The sequence below is a fragment of the Schistocerca serialis genome, chromosome 9 (assembly GCF_023864345.2).
Source record: "Schistocerca serialis cubense isolate TAMUIC-IGC-003099 chromosome 9, iqSchSeri2.2, whole genome shotgun sequence".
NCBI classification, from domain to species: domain Eukaryota; kingdom Metazoa; phylum Arthropoda; class Insecta; order Orthoptera; family Acrididae; genus Schistocerca; species Schistocerca serialis.
In genome coordinates this window covers 416,165,743-416,184,844 of record NC_064646.1, presented here as the reverse complement: position 1 = coordinate 416,184,844, position 19,102 = coordinate 416,165,743, and the positions used below count along the sequence as shown (strand labels likewise).

General features: G+C 41.2%; 1 protein-coding gene across 4 annotated transcripts in view; it reads left to right on the top strand.

Annotated features, from left to right (window-relative positions):
• LOC126419310 (transcription initiation factor TFIID subunit 1-like) overlaps positions 1–19,102 on the top strand; it is a 167,106-nt gene that overhangs the window by 126,873 nt on the left and 21,131 nt on the right. For all 4 annotated transcript variants that reach the window (XM_050086488.1, XM_050086489.1, XM_050086487.1 and 1 more), the window contains one exon: positions 11,495–11,810. In XM_050086488.1, the coding sequence (XP_049942445.1) occupies positions 11,495–11,810 (316 nt within the window). The remainder of the gene's footprint in view (positions 1–11,494; positions 11,811–19,102) is intronic.

Below are 19,102 nucleotides of genomic sequence, written 5' to 3'. Positions count from 1 at the left end.
GAGCTTGTGCAGTCGGAGTTATATGGGACCCCTGATACATCTAGATACGACTCAATACATCTAGATACAACTCTTGATAGGTGACACATATGTAAGCATCCTGTCTGGTCTTCTTCCATTCATGTCCATTGTGAATTCCGATGAACTTGAGCAATTTGAGCAGAACAATGTGACACCCCACACATCAGAATTGCTACAGAGTTCGTCCAGGAACACTCTCTGAGTTTAAATACTTCTCCTGGTCACCAGACTCCTCAGACACTAACATTATTGGGTGTATCTGGGATGCCTTGCAATGTGCTGTTCAGAAGAAATCTCCATCGCTTTGTACTCTTATGGATTTATAGACAGGCCTACTCTTATGGATTTTGTTCTTTGGGGATAGTTACATCTTCTAGCATGTGCATATGAGGGGGGGGTTACAAAATTTTCGTCTCTTAGATCTCAATTTAGCTCAGTGTAGTGATCTGTTGATGTCCTAGTCTGTGTGGTGAAAATGTCCACTGCAACAGTTTTTTCCACGTTTACAAACAAGTTCCTAGCATCAGATTCATAGTTCTCAGTATTACTGTTACTTACAATATGAGAAGTGTAGATAGCTGGTATTGTTGGTGGTTGGTAGGTTTGTTATGGTTGAAGCACTAATATAGCCACCCTTAATATGGAGGTACTCCCATCTTCATGAAAATTTCCAAACACCAATAATACTTTCACATCAGCAGCTGATCTCACTTCTGTACAGTCTAGCCACTTAGGGACATCGTAACTGTAATGATGAGCAGTCCCTCTGCAAAAGGCCTCACTGAGGCTATTTCATACTATATGCTCCATTACAGCCCATCTATTGCCTGCAATGTATCATCCAGAAAAAATGGCTATTCCAATTGATTGAACGAGATTTCCCACTATTTTGTAAGAGACTGACGCTAAGGAATTGTCAGCTTTTGTAACTGAGTGGTCAGCAAAGGTGACTGCTATGTGGAGGAACCAGGTTCAGTTTCCAGTACTGCCAAGGATTATTCCTTGGTGGAAAGATTGGAACAGAGTGCACTCAGCCTCATGTTGCCAGTTGATGAACTGCCTGACCGATTGGTGTCAGCTCCATGTCACGAAAACTGGCAATGGCCGGGAAAGTGGTATGCTGAGCTTACACCCATCCGTACCACATCCAGTGACACCATTGGCAGAGGGTGATATGGCGATCATTTAGTACCAATTACCGTATTTACTCGAGTCTAAGCTGCACTCGAATCTAAGCCGCACCTGAAAAATGAGACTCGAAATCAAGGAAAAAAAATTTCCCGACTCTAAGCCGCACCTGAAATTTGAGACTCGAAATTCAAGGGGAGAGAAAAGTTTTAGGCCGCATCTCCAAATCGAAACAAAGTTGGTCCACTGTAATATGAGACAATTTAGGTCGAATGAATGACGATACAGCTACAGTAGTTTGGTTCGAGTCGTAAGCTTAGCAGTTAAGCTTTACCAGGTAGCCATTGCTATGCGTCAGGCGCTCCGTCCGTATTTATACGGGTACCCTTCCTTTTTCACGTGCTTCATCTGGTTTGAATTGATTGCTTATTTTTCTTTGATCTGATAAGCGCAGTTTTCTTTGTTATAGGTGTTTACGTCACTCTACGCTGAAAATGCATTACTGTACTGTGTCATGCATTGTTTGTCGTACTCTGATACTGCGTGTTTACGGCCTGTCGCCGATCGCGGCATGGCTTGCTTTTGTGCGCGCTACCGCTGCTTACAAATAAAAAAATAAAAAAAAAAGAGAGAGAGAGAGAGAGGAATCGCCTCATTAACAAAACAATGGCAAGAGACTGCTACTTGTTGTTACTTACACTGCTGCTTTCTTTGATAATGATCAACAAGAACCAAATAATAGACTGCGTATGATAGAAGATGTTCTGAATGAGAGTTTAGCGAAAATTTTTCTCTGTTTTAAAATCTTTGCAGGCGCCTCTTTAGTACATTACATTCTGCACAGAAATTAGAGTCATCTTAGATTTAAAAATCTAGTCAATTGCCTCGCTTCATTTCTGACTGTATCACTGTTTAGCATAAGAATAATACGAATATAAACATGACATGATATGTATATTCTTCCGCGTTTGCTGTTGTCTCACTCTAGTTTTGTGGTTTATTACGCAGACGGGATTTAAATGAGATAGCAGCAAACACAAAACAATATATGGCAAAATGTTTATATTCGTATTATTCTTATGGTGATGAGAATACTGCATGTGATTCACAATTTATAAAAGTTCCTATTAGCAACCATCTCTTTTCACAGATAGGAAAAAATTCAGAACGTAGAGTTGGGCATATTGACAAACATTCTAAACATTCTTGCCAGTCGGGTTTTCGTAGTACATTGAAATGCTGCTACATTCGAAGATGAACAATACGGAATTTGTATTTACTTTGTTGGATAATGTATGAACATGAAGTGGTCGAAACTCGGCGCGGAGGATAAAAGCTTGTCTTCCACCCTTTTTTTAATTTATTTACTGACGCAGAGGTTTTGGCGCCAGTATTTATCTTTGTGCCTACAAAGCATGCCTGTGTAGCGCTACATATATTCGACGGCAGAACTAAGTTGTGGCGGCACCTACCGACATTTTTAAGAACTTCTGCTTGCTTTGCACTCTATTCTAAGCCGCAGGCGGTTTTTTGGATTGCAAAAACCGGAAAAAAAGTGCGGCTTACATTCAAGTAAATACGGTAGCCTGCCAAGGCCTGTGGACATAGTTCATGTTTTACAACACTAAAGAAACTGGTCTGTTCCTTGTCACCATTCTGTGGCTGTCTTTCATTTTTGCAATTTTCAAGCGCTTGTGAATGAGACTGGCAGAGGATAGATTATAAGACGAGTTAGTTGTTCCGAGGTTATTTCTGAAATTTTTGTCATAATTAAATCAGCACATTATTCTTACAGAGTGTTTAATTTCTAGTAGCTTAATTTCTTGCTGTACATCTGTTGGCATGGGAAATATTGTTTATGTATGTGCTCTGGTTTTGACCTCAGATGTATGTCAGTTTTATGGGTGGTACCAGGTGATCGTGATTAAACGGATGGTGTCCTAAGTGCTTCAGTGCAGGCTGTATATAGTACATTTAAACATAATAGGTGTGTTTGTTAATTGGTGCACTCGTGGAATACACTGAAGAAATAATAGTTCCACTTTCTACCACCAGCTGAAAAATGGTGCTGTAAGTAGTCAGAATGTGGTGTGGATGCAGAAAAATGGGAGGAATGATCAAACACACAATGATGGTGGCTCTGGCATGTTTGTTAGGATACAGTCACAAGTTACACCTTGTGTTCAGTATGGTCTACTGACACAGCAACAAGCAGCATCCGTAACATTGTATGGTGAACAGTTTCTCGCAGCATATCCAGTGTAATCAGAGCAATGTGTTTTTGTATGCTGTCAGATACACACACGCACACACACACACACACACACACACACACACACACACACACTTTCTATTGTACCAGTGCACCTGCATTGTACTTTTCCATTCCTGTACTTCTATCCTTTCCATTTTGCCTCCCCCCTCACCAGTGCTACACCTTGCAGCTGCATCCTGCCCCCACCAGCACATCCCTGATCGCTCCCATAGACAACATTACATATCTTCCCCCACCGTACTCTGTGATCCTTTCCCCCTCCCACCCTTCTTTCTCTCCCCCTCCCCCACCTCTTGCATACCCCCACTACCTACCCCAGCAAAGATTGCTGCTCACCTGCGACACAGTCACAGAGTCCAAAGACAGCAGTCTGTGTGTGTGTGTGTGTGTGTGTGTGTGTGTGTGTGTGTGAATTACGTATCCGCAAAGGTATGTGTGTTTAGTTTTGTTACGTCCGATGAATGTAGGTTGATGGCTAATAATATCTGGCAGTATTTTTCAATGTGTCTGTCTGCAACTAAACACCTCCTCTATGCAGTGAGTAGCAGTCCATCCTTTTCATGTTTTTATTCCAGCCCAGATTTTCTGTTGTTTGATTTTACTGTTACTAGTGTAGCATCCCTCAATTAGTGCTCATTTAGACACATTTCTTAATTACTGTGAAAGTATAATTTCCAGTACTAGTAACTTTTTGCGTAGTGTATGGACATTATGAAGGCACAACATAAAATTATGGAGAACTTGTTCAGTATTGTTTCACTGAGCATTTAATCAGTACTTTGCTTTGGGTTTCATAATCAGTTTTACTGTGTTCTTACTTATGGGCTTAACACCTACCATTGTTTTTTATAAAACTAATGTTATCAATACTTTTTTCTGATTGTTTTTCACTATTATTATAAGGCTTGTATTTGGCTTTTTAAACTATTGTATCTGGTTTGTCACCCCCTCAACCTATATTAATTTCTCTAATTTGCAAATATCAGTAAACATCCTGCTGAATGTCACAGCCTCTTTCTATTTGAATGCAGACTTCAGCAGTTTCCAATTGGACATTTTCTTAGGCTATTGCATTGTTCTTTGAAGGCCAAGTTTATGTTGCAGTTATATTTATCACTCACTGACATTATTATAATGCCACTAACTATGAGCCCTGATCCTGTGTCAATTATCTGATTGGCATCTTCTGATATAGTAACAGCGGAACATATCACAGATGACTTCCCATTTAATGAAAAATCAAGATATTAGCGATCACAGTTACGTATGACTCTGATTGTATAACTTTTCTTTAGGAAAATAATATGTGTTTTAGTTTTTGCTCTCTCTCTCTCTCTCTCTCTCTTTCGTACTTGTCAGTTTTGTTGTGGGGTAGACTGAAAGAAAAACACGAAACAAATGTTTTCGATTTGTCTGTGAAAATTAGTTGTCCTTCCCAGCACCCAACCCCCAACATTTTGTGACGTCAAGGATGTGGGAAGTTGGATTCCAGCCTTCCCACTTCTTTTACACAAGTCAACTTACTTGTGAATGCGCAGCTGATCTTCTTCACTGGTTAGCCGGCTACTGGAATCTCTAAAACCTTCTTTCCCAAAGAATAATGCTAGTTAAAGGAACATATAAGACTTTCTCTCTCTCTCTCTCTACTTGTGAAATATGTAGGTACTCAAAGAATACTTTTAGTTCACTGTCTGTATATTTCAACTTCCATAAAGAACAAATTGCCATATCTCACATAAATATTCGACTTCTTGTAAGTCATCTGTGTTGTCTCACATTAGACATAATTAAGACACATTTACAACAGAGTTGGTGTAACAACCACAGAAATCATAAACATGTCTTGCCTCTAGTAAGTCTGTGTTAAAGAGTTCCTTAAAAGTCTTTCTCCACTCAACAGTTCTTTTGTCACTAACAATAGTCACAATTACAAAACATCACAGAATAACACAGTAGTTTCTTGGTTCTTCCGTGTGCTTTCACTACAACCTCCATGGATCGACCGACAAGCACTTGTCAGTGCCGTTCGACCGCCGTGTCTAGTCTTCTCACAACAAACTTCAGACGTACACACACAGACAGGTGACACACAGTAGACAGGGTTCCTTTTTCCCACTCACATCTAAAATATCGTGTGTTCCGAGACAGTGGAAGGCCGAGTAGTTCTAGAATTTATGCAGAAATTCTCAAATCACTACAACCCCAATTCATTGAATTCAGCTGGTTTACATATGCTGTTGACTTCCCATGATAACAAATTCCTGATTTGCTACAGAAAAACCTCAGACATTTGAGGCATTGGCAGCTCTCTGAACACAACATTCCTGAAATATCCTTTTACCTCAGTTTGTGACAACTCAGGCTAGTAAATTTTTAAATGGAGAATAATGGTGTTCTGTTACCTGCTCTTTCAAAATCTACATACCCACAGCAGTGGTAGTTGAAATTGCTTTACATTGTTGTACACTCCGTACAGGATGGTCAGAAAAACCTGAAAAGCTTATCAGGATGTTGCAGAATAGGTTGTGCTGAGAAGTAATAGTTAAGAAAAAATTTTGATAAATTGCACCATTTCCAAGTTCATTAGCATTAAAGTTAATTAGCATTGAAGTTAGCCAGTCAGTCAATTGATGTGCACAAATTCAAGCAGCCTCTGAGATACAATTAGTGTCTGTTGCGCTCATAGCACAAATGATGGACACATGAAACTGCTTCACCTGTGGCTTGGTTACAATCCTTAATAGTACCCCGTGTCCAATATCTGAATTGGTCTCTTGTTTGGTTTTAGGAAACCAAAATACGTCCAATATTAGCCATTTCTCTACAGTCGTATTCTGAACACGATTTGTGGTGGTGGTTGTTGGGATGTTTAAGGGGGACTAAACAGCTAAGGTCATCAGTCCCCATGATTTGCACTCTGGTTATAATAACACCACAACACATCAGCGATCATTCCACTAGATGCGGCATTGTTAAGGGATCAATATCATTTGAGTAATATTTGGTACAATTATTGTCAAACTTTATTCTTTCCAATTAATGGCATTTTCACATAGCTCAAGAATGCTTTGCTCAGTGACCATCTAATGATATTTATTTTCCACAGCCTTTTAGTCAGGACCTTTTTATTTTTACAAGAGGTGGAGCCCCTCCACGCCCACACCGGCATGATGGCCAATACAATAGGTCTACTGCCATCTCTGCATAAGGGTTAGTATTCACTAAAGCGAGTTCAGGATGTGGGTGCTGCGATGTTTGCGTACGTCTGGTTAGGGTTAACCATTAATACGCGCTCATCTGGAGATAGATTGGGTCGAAATCGAACAAAGGATAGCAGTTTGAAGGGCAGAGGAAAAAAAGTGCCAAGGCAGGAGCCAAGGGAAAAAAACCTCTGCGATAGTTAGGTCGGGTGGTAAGAGCTGTAGCGGTTGTCTTGCTGCATGCGATAGGTCGTGCAAGGATGGGCTTTGTTAGTAGTGGTTATCATGCATGTCGATACCTTGACGTTGTGCGGTTGTGCTGCTCGGCGGCTGGCGCTGGGTGCTGGTACAGAGTCCTCGTTCAGTGTCAGCAACCTGCAACAGTTAGGTTTATTATTGATCTTGTGTCCAATAGGTCATATACCGGAAGCACAGTGTGAGGGAATGTTGGCAGATTGTTTGTGCGTCTGTGGGCGAGCTCGTCAGTGTCCCTGCTGTGGCCTGTTGGTCGGCTCTAATAGCAGCTGATAGTTGCCAGTCAGTGTTGCTGATATGCAGGGGCTTGCCGACGTTTGTCGCTTGTTTGCGTATGTTAGTTTACCATAGGTGGCTGTGCCCTAGCTAGCAGTGTCTTTGGCCGCTTGTGCTTCCACCTGTGGTTGTCATCGTAGTTTCCCAGAGTGAGGATGAAAGGATTGTTTGAGTGTCTCGAGTTCCTGTTTAGTCGTGTGGCGTGTTTTTTGAATACTTCCTTGAGGGTATCAAGGCGGTATTCATGGTGAAGATCCATGGTGCGTGTGGAGCGTGGAGTGTTGCTAATGATTCGTAGCACCTTGTTCTGTATGATCTGCAGGCGGCGCAGTCGTGTAGGAGCTGCATATCCCTAGACGGGAGCTGCGTACGTCATCAGAGGTCTAATCAGTGTCATGTATATGGACCTCGACACCCTCCTATCAGTGTGCTTTCCCTGTTGAGCATTGGGTAGAGCTGTTTGAGCCTCGCGCGCGCTCGGTTGGCAACGTATTCGATGTGGTCCCCCGGTCCCCCCCATGTAAGTTTCCGGTCCAGCCAGACACCAAGGTATCTGACTCTCTCTCGGAAACATATTGGGCGTGTATGTAGTGTTATAGGACCACAGTGTTGATGTCTGCGTGTGAACGGAACTGCTGCGCACTTGCCAACGTTTACTTTAATATGCCATTGCTCCAACCAAGGCTCAGCTGTTCTGAGTGGTGTCTGTATTCATGAATTGATGTTCGACGGTTTCCAATCTTGCGCAAGGATGTTGGTGTCATCCGCGTAGACAGCTAACATCGTGTTTTGTGTGGCTGGGAAGTCATTAATGTACAGGTTAAACAAGATGGGCCCTAGGATGCTTACTTGGGGTACTCCAGCTTGGATACCATGTTGTATTTATTGTTTATCCTGCACGTTAGTGTTGAAATATCTGTTCGTGAGATATGAGTGTAAGACGTACGAGTCTGTCCGGGAAACCAGCTTTGCTTAGTTTGCGTATGAGTCCATTGTGCCAGAGACGGTCGAAAGCCTTTTCGATGTCCAGGAACACGGCCCCTGTGGCTTTGTTCATGTTGTAGCCGTGTGTTATATGTTCGACTACGCAGAGGAGTTGTGTTGTCGAGTTGTGATTCCTAAAGCCGAATTGCTCCGGTCTTAGGGTGTCATTGGCGATGCAATGCCCAGTGATATGTCTTAATATTACCTTCTGAACAATCTTGCTGAGCAAACACGGCAGACTGATGGGTCAGTAATTTTATGGGAGGGAGTGGTCTTTCCCTGGCTTCCTGAACATCAGGACCTTGGCCACCTTCGAAAAGTCAGGGAAGTGTTGGTGTTTCAGGATGGCATTCGTTAAGTGTGTGAGGTATTCTACGGCTTTATCCGTGAACTCCTGGAGGACACGGTTTTGAATGCCATCAGGCCCAGGGGCTTTTCTAGCGTTTGTGTGCTTGATAGCCTATGTGATTTCATTTGTGCTAGTACGTCTAATTTTGCTGCGCGAGGGCTGGGCTACAAGTCGTGTAGCCTCCTGGTCCATTTCAAGTGTGAATACTGGGTCTGAAGGAACCAGATTCGGCTTGAAAGACGCTGCAAGTGTTGTGGCCATAAGTTCTGCCTTCTCCGTCGCGGAGTAGGCTGGGCTGTCTGGTTCTTGTAACGTGGGAATGTAATGTTTCTCCCTGGTGAAGTGTCTGGCCAGCTGCCACACGCCAGGACCTGTGGTATCCAGCCCAGCGAGTTTCTGTCCCCATTGCTCGTTTCTGAATGTTTGTATTTTATCCCGTATTATGCCCTGGAGTCTGTTGACGTGCAGTTTATAGAACGGGCGCCTGGTACGCTGCCAGTATCTCCTGAAGCGGTTCCTCATTGAGATAAGGCCCAGGATTTCCTGGGGCAGGGCCGTCGAGTGTTGTCTTGGTGTTGTAAATGGAATGACGTCAGTCATTGTGTCTTGGACGGCAGTTGTGAGATCCTCCACAGCCTCATCAATTTGCTGTGTGTCGTTAATTTCGTGGGTGTGAGGAATTCGACTATCAAGCGTTTCCTTGAACAGTGTCCAATTCACGCGCTTGTAGTTAAGCATCCTGCGTGGTTCGATGTCCTGCGTGTTTCTTCCATGTGCAGTATTACAGGCATGCGGTCTGAGTCCAGATCGTTTTCAACCGTAAGGTTGAGTGTTCATGTGATGCCCTTTATGAGGGCTATGTCTAACACGTCTGGCCTATGTCGAGCCTGTGTAGGCACGAATGTGGGAACGTCCGGCCCAAGTATAATGTAGTTTCGGCCTAGTGTGTGTTCGTACAGTTTCTTGCCTTTGGAGGTTCGTATTCGTGAATTCCAATCGTGGTGTTTTGCGTTTAGGTCTCCAGCGGCGATTACCCGTGGTGCTATGTTGAGTACTGTGCTGATATCGTGTGATTGTATATCGATACCAGTGTGGTGTTGGCTCCGTTGAACTTGACCCTGACGGCTGTGGCCTCTAGTCTTTCAAGCGCTGGGAGCTCGATGTTCGTGTGTTCCATGTCTCTGTGTATGATGATTGCCGATCCGCCTGCCATCCGCTCGGTCGGTACGATAGACACAATACCCTGGGATGTTCAGTTGTTTGCGAGGTGTAAGCAGTGTTTAGTTCACAAGAGCGATTCGGATACCCTTTCGCTCCATGAACGCGGCCATTTCGGCTTTTTTGCTTGCGATCCCGTTGGTATTCCAAAACAGGATCTGTGAGTTTGTGTTAGCGTCTGCATTTCAGGGCTGGTGTGGTGTACTATCCATGTAGTAGTGTAAAAAGTGGTGTGATAGTGGCTTGGAAGCTAGTCCAGTTGAGCGTGCTCGACATGAACTGCATGGAGAGTTGTGAGACACACCCCATAATCTTCGTGACTATTTCGGTGGTCGTGCGTCCGGGGAATAATGTTTCCATTATTCTCTGGATTGTTGACATAATGTTGGTCATGTCAGCCTGTGTTGTTGGTCGTGTTAGTGGCCGCTTGTTCCTGTGTTGGTGTCTGGTGAGGGCTGGCCTGTGTGTCAGCTGTTCATGTGACAGTTGTGGGCGGCGCCTGTGTATTCTCTGTGGTGAGTGGGTGTGTTATGTGGGTTGTCGAGTTGGTGTCCGGGTTGTGTTTGTGAGTGTTGGTGCCCTGTTGTCTGTGTACTTGTTGTGGAGTGGCCGTGTTCCTCCTGCTGTGGCTGTTTCTCCTTCTCCTCCTCCTCTGGCACTGTGGTCGTCCCTGTATTGGTGCGTCTTCTGTAGCCTGTGGTGGGCTGCAGTCTGTCTGTAGTCTGTCTGTTGCTGGGGGTGTTTGAGGACCTAATTCCCATTTTACTTCTGTGAGCAACATTATTATTATTATTATCATTATCATCGTCATAATCATCATCATCATCATCATCATCCCCACCACCACCACCACCAAAGAAAAAATCAAACTTTAGAAATATAAGCTGAACCCAGTCATAACCTTAACTTAAACTGTATAGACATCGACAGCAACCTCCTTGTACTAAGTGAAATACTTCCTTACTATCATTAAATGACAAATGAATACAGCTATCCCTTCTTGTGTAACAATGTCCAGCTTCACAAAGGCAGGTGCTCTGTATTACCTCAATTTATTATGGTTTTTCTGTTGCTTCAACAAATTTCTATATTGTAATAAAATTTACATATTAACGCACATCAAACGCTAATTCACAGTTAATGTAATGAACCCTAAACAAAAAAAGGTGGATATTCTATCTCCACATAGGCCCGTAAGTAAAGTAGTTTCCTTCATGATGCCTGTGTTTTCATTTTCGAGCGTCACACTCTGTACTTGAAATTTCAGTCAGATGTACACATAAACAGCCATCATGTGTTCACAGAAAGTCATCCATTATTAGTAGGATTTATTTTTTATCACTTTTCTAACAATCAGTGATTGCTTTTTGGCGCCTTCAGTCACTTGCTTATCACTTTCTTTACATGACAGACTGTTTAATTAAGGCTTTTTGGTGACAGTGAAGTGTGAATGCACTTTTTGTTGTCATCATACTTCACTGTATATATTTTCCTCCCCTCTTAAGGCCTGAATAGGCAACAACAAAGGGAAATCATACACTTGCTTTTGACTAAAACATGACACTCCAAACTTCATGGGGCACAATTTGGTTTTCCTATTTTTAAACCCATAAATTTACACTTCCGTATAAGAGGGGCATTAACATTTTGCCATTATCAGTGCAACTAATTCTTTCACAAGTTGCAGCCACATTAATGCCCACATTCACTCTTTTTTAATGTTGTATTGTAAACAAGGCTCTCCTGTAACTTCAAAACTTAATGAGTGTACTATTTTTCCTGTTGCAGGCAGGTGTTCAAACATGTGGATGAGCTTCTTGATCAACGTAAACGACAAGGGCAGGTTGCAATGCTGGAACGTGATGGCCGCTTCATTTATTACCTTGTGACTAAACGTGAGAGTACTGGGAAACCAACAATGGAAACACTAGAAAGGAGTCTTGTGGCTATGCGTCAACATGTTATTGAGAACAATGTGAAAAAAATTGCAATGCCTCGCATTGGGTGTGGTCTTGACAGATTAGAGTGGCGCCGTGTCAAGCCACTTATAGAAAGCATCTTCTCAGGAACAGGTGCACAAATCACAGTTTACAATTACAATGAGGTATGTAATTTAATAGTGAGAGTTTTTCTTCCACTCTAGTTGATTTATAAACATTGCAAAAACTAGGCATCACTTTGTTCAAGAGATTGTTTGTAAATGGCACTGTCATTCCAGACATTGTTATGACTATTACTTTTCAGTGCCTAAGAATGTAAGAATTTGAATACAGTGAAGCTTCTCCTATATTATTAATAGGTACTAAAAATGGTTATGCTCTCAAAAACATTAACACATCAATCTCAAAATAAGTTACTTAATTAGTGTCCATTGGGATTTTGGAACAGTCTCTCCACAGAGCTTCCCTTGTTCTTGGCAAGAGTCAGATTATACAAAGTTAAAACAACAGATTATTACAGACTGTTTTTTCTGTGACTTCTCAGCGGCATTTGTCAGTGTATTTCACAGCATTCTCTTAGAGAATCTCAAATATTACAGTATTGGAAATTTTACAGCTAACTACTTTGCACCTATCACCTACGAAATGTATGAAAATATTTCTTGAAGAATTAGAAATGTATTTAACTAAATTTATCAGATAATTCCTATAGGTGTTAAAAGCTGGAGATTCAAATATTAATGCACTGAAAAACGATTGCGGTATTGGAATTTTTTTGTGATTTGATCAAAATTGATAATTTGAAGTTAGAAGTAAACATCCCAACAAATATAATAAAATGTCAAGTATGGCAATGCATCTCATTAAGAAATCTAGGCAGTGTTCAAGAAAACGGCTTCTTCAGAGGAAGGAATAATTACTACAGCTGTACCCCTGGAATTAATATTGGCACTGCATGTGTTTGTGTTATTTACACTGGTTAAAATAATGTAAATGAAAGCTCGAAAACCAGCTGCAATAAGATAATATATTTAATATTTTACATCACAGGCCTGTTTTGGTTTACTGCAATTATCAAGTGACTTATATGTTAACAAACTTACCGGAGATGATTTTACATTTCAATGTTCTTATTTTCCTTTGAATTTTATCTATGGTTTGTATGTTTTATTTCCATATGACATTCACTTTTCATAGTCTATTATGTCAATAAAGTTTTTGAGACAGTAAATTTTGGTTACGGCAGTGACGATGTAGTGAGCTGATGTTACTATATTGGTATCAAAATCATTTCTGTAGGCTATGTTCCAGAGCGTTTCCAGCCAGTTTTTTTTTGTATAGTTGGTTGATCTAGAGGTAAAATGACTACTTTTTAAAATCATTCAGTGGAAGATGGCATGCTTTTGTGTTTTAGGGTGGCAAGTGTTGGCATTTATTATATTATCTTTGGTGATAGGTTTTCCTTATATGTCACATGTGTGGTGGATTTTATCTTTGCTAATTTTCAGGTCATAGTAGTTTATTGAATTATCTGTTTCCAATTCCACAGTAAATTTGGTACTGAGATATAGGTTGTTAAGTGCCTGAGGAAATTGTTGCTGTCTGTTTTGTTTCCCTCAATCAGCAGTAAAGTGTCGTCTACGTATTTATAACATAGATGATTTCATTATGTATTGGCTGCTGTGAATTGAAAGCTTTTCTTGTAATGTGTTGAGAAATTTATTTGCAATTGTTCCAGTTGAACAGTTTCCCATAGCCACTCCATCTGTGTGGGTGCAAATTTCTCCAGTGAATTCAAAATAATTTTGGGATAAAGTAGTTTTAAGGAGATCTATGATTTCATATGTTCCTGTGGTAAAAGTTTTTCCATGGTGTAAAAGATTTTGTTCTTTTGTTTCCTGTACTGGAATGTTGGTATATAGGTTTATAATGTCACAAGAGACAATTTGCCATTAGGAGGAATTTGTATGTCTTCTATTGCTTTTGCTAAAATACGCAAATTTTTGTGGTATATGTTGCAGTTTTTTTATATTTTCTTTAGTTGTGGTGTATAGTTGTTTGTTGCGTTATGTGGTAGTTCTGCGATGTTAGTTTTGAAGAATTTCATAACCTGACATAGTTGTGGTTTATTATAATGGTACCATTTCCTTTGTCCGATTTTACTGCAATTGCATTGTTTGCATGTAATTTGTTTATTTGAGGCTTTGAGGGCAGTGTGTTCTGTCTTTGTTGTTTATATACATTAACTTTTGTGTAATTCCTTTTCCACAATTTTTGGTATATTAACTGTTTGTTCATTTTGCTTTTAACTGACAGACTTGTCATACCAAATACCACATTTGTAGTAGCTATTAGATGTTTCATATTTGTAATTTAGGTTTTAAATTATATTTCAAGCCTTTTGTAAGTAGATTAGATTCATTGTCTGCGAAGTTAATGTTGGACAGATTTTTCATCCTTGTACAGAATTGGAATGGAGATTGATAAGCCTATCAGTTTTTTGTATAGTGTTGGGTTTTCATTAGCTTATAAGCTGTCTGTGTAGTGAAGGTAGAAACTCTCTCACTATGCATTTTAATAGTATGTGCTGTGCCTAGTTGTGTGTGGGTATACGCAGCCTATGTACACCGTTCAGCCTTTGTCGAGCCTACAGGGGTCGTTTCAATTTTAGGAGATGTACACAGTGTCACCTTATGACAAGAAGGATTGTCAGCACAGGAAGTTGCCCACTGAATTGGCATACACCACAGTGAAGTGATTAGAATATTCAACAATTGTTATGACACTCAAAACAGTGTTGAGCTGCCTCATAATGGTGGCTTGGTGTAACAATACCAGCAGATAACCACTTTCAACAAATTTAAATTCTTAAAAAGAGGAAGCAACAGAACTGTTCACTGCTTTTATAGATTTAACTGGGAGAGCTCAGATAATACTTGGCAATTAATATGTGATCAATTTCACCTCTAGGCATTCATTATGAACAATATTACAACCCCAGCACCTTCATGTGCCTAAGGTGGACAGGGGAACACTTGGAATGGAATGTGGATTAGTGGCGTGAGATTCGCTTCACGGAGTGCAGGTTTAGTATGACTCCTTATCAGTGTGCTTCCAGGTGTTCCGGCAAGTTTTCATTTCTGTTTTATGCACAATATTTTGACGACTCACCCAGCCATCTTCTTCAGGTGCTGTGAATTTTGCTGTTATGTGTACTTCCTGCCTGGACTCCACTCATTAAAGAGTGGAGAGGGGATCAATTACCAATGCACTTATCAAGTGTGCCGGCCATGGGCTTAACAGGGAGGTGGGTCAGTCATTTTTTGGGCCAGTACCACGTGGGTAAAATACAGGGAGCGAAAGTCTATTTACACTTTGTACAGAAACCAGATGGCAGTTATAAGAGTCGAGGGGTATGAAAGGGAAGCAGTGGTTGGGAAGGGTGTGAGACAGGGTTGTAGCCTCTCCCCAATGTTATTCAATCTGTATATTGAGCAAGCAGTAAAGGAAACAAAAGAAAAATTCGGAGTAGGTATTAAAATCCATGGAGAAGAAATAAAAACTTTGAGGTTCGCCAAAGACATTGTAATTCTGTCAGAGGCAGCAAAGGACTTGGAAGAGCAGTTGAACGGAATGGGCAGTGTCTTGAAAGGGGGATTGATATGAACATCAACAAAAGCAAAACAAGGATAATGGAATGTAGTCCAATTAAGTCGGGTGATGCTGAGGGAATTAGATTAGGAGATGAGACACTTAAAGTAGTAAAGGAGTTTTGCTATTTGGGGAGCAAAATAACTGATGATGGTCGAAGTAGAGAGGATATAAAATGTAGACTGGCAATGGCAAGAAAAGCGTTCCTGAAGAAAAGAAATTTGTTAACATCGAGTATAGATTTAAGTGTCAGGAAGTCGCTTCTGAATGTATTTGTATGGAGTGTAGCCATGTATGGAAGTGAAACATGGACGATAAATAGCTTGGACAAGAAGAGAATAGAAGCTTTCGAAATGTGGTGCTACAGAAGAATGCTGAAGATTAGGTGGGTAGATCACATAACTAATGAGGAGGTATTGAATAGAATAGGGGAGAAGAGTTTGTGGCACAACTTGACAAGAAGAAGAGATCGGTTGGTAGGACATGTTCTGAGGCATCAAGGGATCACAAATTTAGCGTTGGAGGGCAGTGTGGAGGGTAAAAATCGTAGACGGAGACCAAGAGATGAATACACTAAGCAGATTCAGAAGGATGTAGGTTGCAGTAAGTACTGGGAGATAAAGAAGCTTACACAGGATAGAGTAGCATGGAGAGCTGCATCAAACCAGTCTCAGGACTTAAGACCACAACAACAACAAACCATGTATGGAAGTTGGACACCTCCCATCACCATTGAGGTAATGTGAAGTCTGTACAGAATCAGGACAGAATTGTCAACTTGTTGCTATCCCTATAGTCAACATTTATGTGATAGGTTCTTTCTTGAACATGATAATGCATGAGCATACAATGCCCAGCTACTGAACCCCTTGGCAGGAATCAGTTGAGTGGGATGCTATAATGAACATGACTGAGCATGCATCAGATGAGTTGAGACTTACACAGTTTGGGGCACCACTGTCAGTAATTGTAATAGGTTGAGCAGCAACATCTTAATCACCTTGTGGACAACACATTATTGGATAGCACTCAGCATCAGATTTTGATTTAAAAAGCGTGCACTCTTGATCAAATTGCATTTATTTTTGTTTTTATTTCACGGTGAATGTATCTTTTCAGTTTCATAAGCCTTATTTTTTAGTTTCATTTTTAGATCAGTTTATAACTGATATGCCTTCCTGTATCCAAGAAGCTTGTATGCAAGGCATATTCAGAAAGTAAGTTTACTGTGAATTTTTGTTTTTTGGGGTTAGCAACACCTGAGTGGTAGGCAGGTAGCCTCAGACGAGAGCGAGCATTGCAGGAACACGGTAGTACATAAACTCATGTTTTATTGCCCAGTTGCATGAAAGATGTCAGTAAAAAATCTCATGAAGTGTGAGCCCCATGTTTTGACCCACTTCCTAATCATGGAGGGAATGACATCTACTGTAATTTTTTGACAAATCGGAATGGTTTACAGCAAAGGTCTTATGGACAGAACAACTTTGTTTATGTGGTGTAGGGTGTTTAGTGGAGGCAGAACAAATGTTAATGACAAACAGAGGAGTGGAATACTTTCCATTTTGACTGATGAGTTGGTGTGTGAAAAAAATTCGAGAAAATTGTTCGTGAAGACTGCCGATTGACAGTGGACGAAATTTCAGCAATGTGTCCCCAACTCTCCAGAACTCTTTTGTGAGACACTTGCAGAAACACTGGGTACCACAAACTGCATGCAAGACTGGTCCCAAAATAGCTGAAAGAGCAGCACAAGAAAAACGGGTGAGTATTGCTTGCAAGATTATTGAGTGACTTTTTGAATTGGAAGGTGAGGATTTTCTCAACTCTGTGACTGGAGGTGGATAGCTCATTACAAGCCCAAGACAAAAAACAATTGTCACAATGCTGTCACATCTACATCTACATACATACTTCGCAATCCACCATACGGTGCATGGCGGAGGGTACCTCGTATCACAAGTAGCATCTTCTCTCCCTGTTCCACTCCCAAACAGAACGAAGGAAAAATGACTGCCTATATGCCTCTGTACGAGGCCTAATCTCTCTTATCTTATGTTTGTGGTCTTTCCGTGAAATGTAAGTTGGCGGCAGTAAAATTGTACTGCAGTCAGCCTCAAATGCTGGTTCTCTAAATTTCCTCAGTAGCGATTCATGAAAAGAACGCCTCCTTTCCTCTAGAGACTCCCACCCGAGTTCCTGAAGCATTTCCGTAACACTCGCATGATGATCAAACCTATTAGTAACAAATCTAGCAGCCCGCCTTTGAATTGCTTCTATGTCCTGCCTCAATCCGACCTGATAGGGATCCCAAACACTTGAGCAGTACTCAAGAATAGGTCGTATTAGTGTTTTATAAGCGGTGTCCTTTACAGATGAACCACATCTTCCCAAAATTCTACCAATGAAACAAAGACGACTATCTGCCTTCCCTACAACTGCCATTACATGCTTGTCCCACTTCATATCACTCTGCAATGTTACGCCCAAATATTTAATCGACGTGACTGTGTCAAGCGCTACACTACTAGTGGAGTATTCAAACATTACAGGATTCTTTTTCCTATTCATCTGCATTAATTTACTTTTATCTATATTTAGAGTTAGCTGCCATTCTTTACACCAATCACAAATCCTGTCCGAGTCATCTTGTATCCTCCTACAGTCACTTGACGATGACACCTTCCTGTACACCACATCATTATCAGCAAACAGCCGCACATTGCTATCCACCCTATCCAAAAGATCATTTATGTAGATAGAAAACAACAGCGGACCTACCACATTCCCTGGGGCACTCCAGATGATACCCTCACCTCCGATGAACACTCACCATCGAGGACAACGTACTGGATTCTATTACTTAAGAAGTCTTCAAGCCACTCACATACTTGGGAACCAGTCCCATATGCCCGTACCTTAGTTAGGAGTCTGCAATGGGGCACCAAGTCAAACGTTTTCCGGAAGTCAAGGAATATGGCATCCATCTGATACCCTTCATCCATGGTTCGCACGGAAGTCAAGGAATATGGCATCCATCTGATACCCTTCATCCATGGTTAGCAAGATATCATGTGAAAAAAGGGCAAGTTGCGTTTCGCAGAAGCGATGCTTTCTAAAGCCGTGCTGATGCATGGACAGCAACTTCTCTGTCTCAAGGAAATTCATTATATTCAAACTGAGAATATGTTCGAGAATCCTGCAACAAACCAATGTTACGGATATTGGTGTGTAATTTTGAGGATCCGTCCTTCTACCCTTCTTATATACAGGCTTCACCTGCGCTTTTTTCGAGTCACTCGGGACTTTACGTTGGGCAAGAGATTCGCGATAAGTAAGGAGCCAATGCAGTAGAGTACTCTGTAAAACCGATTTGGAATCCCACATCTTCCAGAAAATTGTAAAACCGATTTGGAATCCCACATCTTCCAGAAAATTAAAAACCACAATTCCAGTCAAAGAAAAAAAAAAAATCGTGGACTCAGTGTTTTGGGACCGAAAAGGCATCATTTTGGTCAAGTTTCTGCCTCTGTGTGAGACTATCAGGACACAATAATATTGTGAGAAAAATGCTCATAAGGAACATTCAAAACAAAAGCACGGCAGTGCAGACACCCCTCTGTGTACTTGTTGCACGACAATGCCCATTCTCCCCAACCCTTAGTCGCAAAGGTGCTCTTGAACTCATTTGGTTGGGATGTTTTGAACCAGCCTCATATTCTCCTGACTTCACACCTTCAGATTATCGTCTTTTCACCTCTGAGAAGGAATTAAATTTTTAACCAGTGAACGGATAAAGATAGAG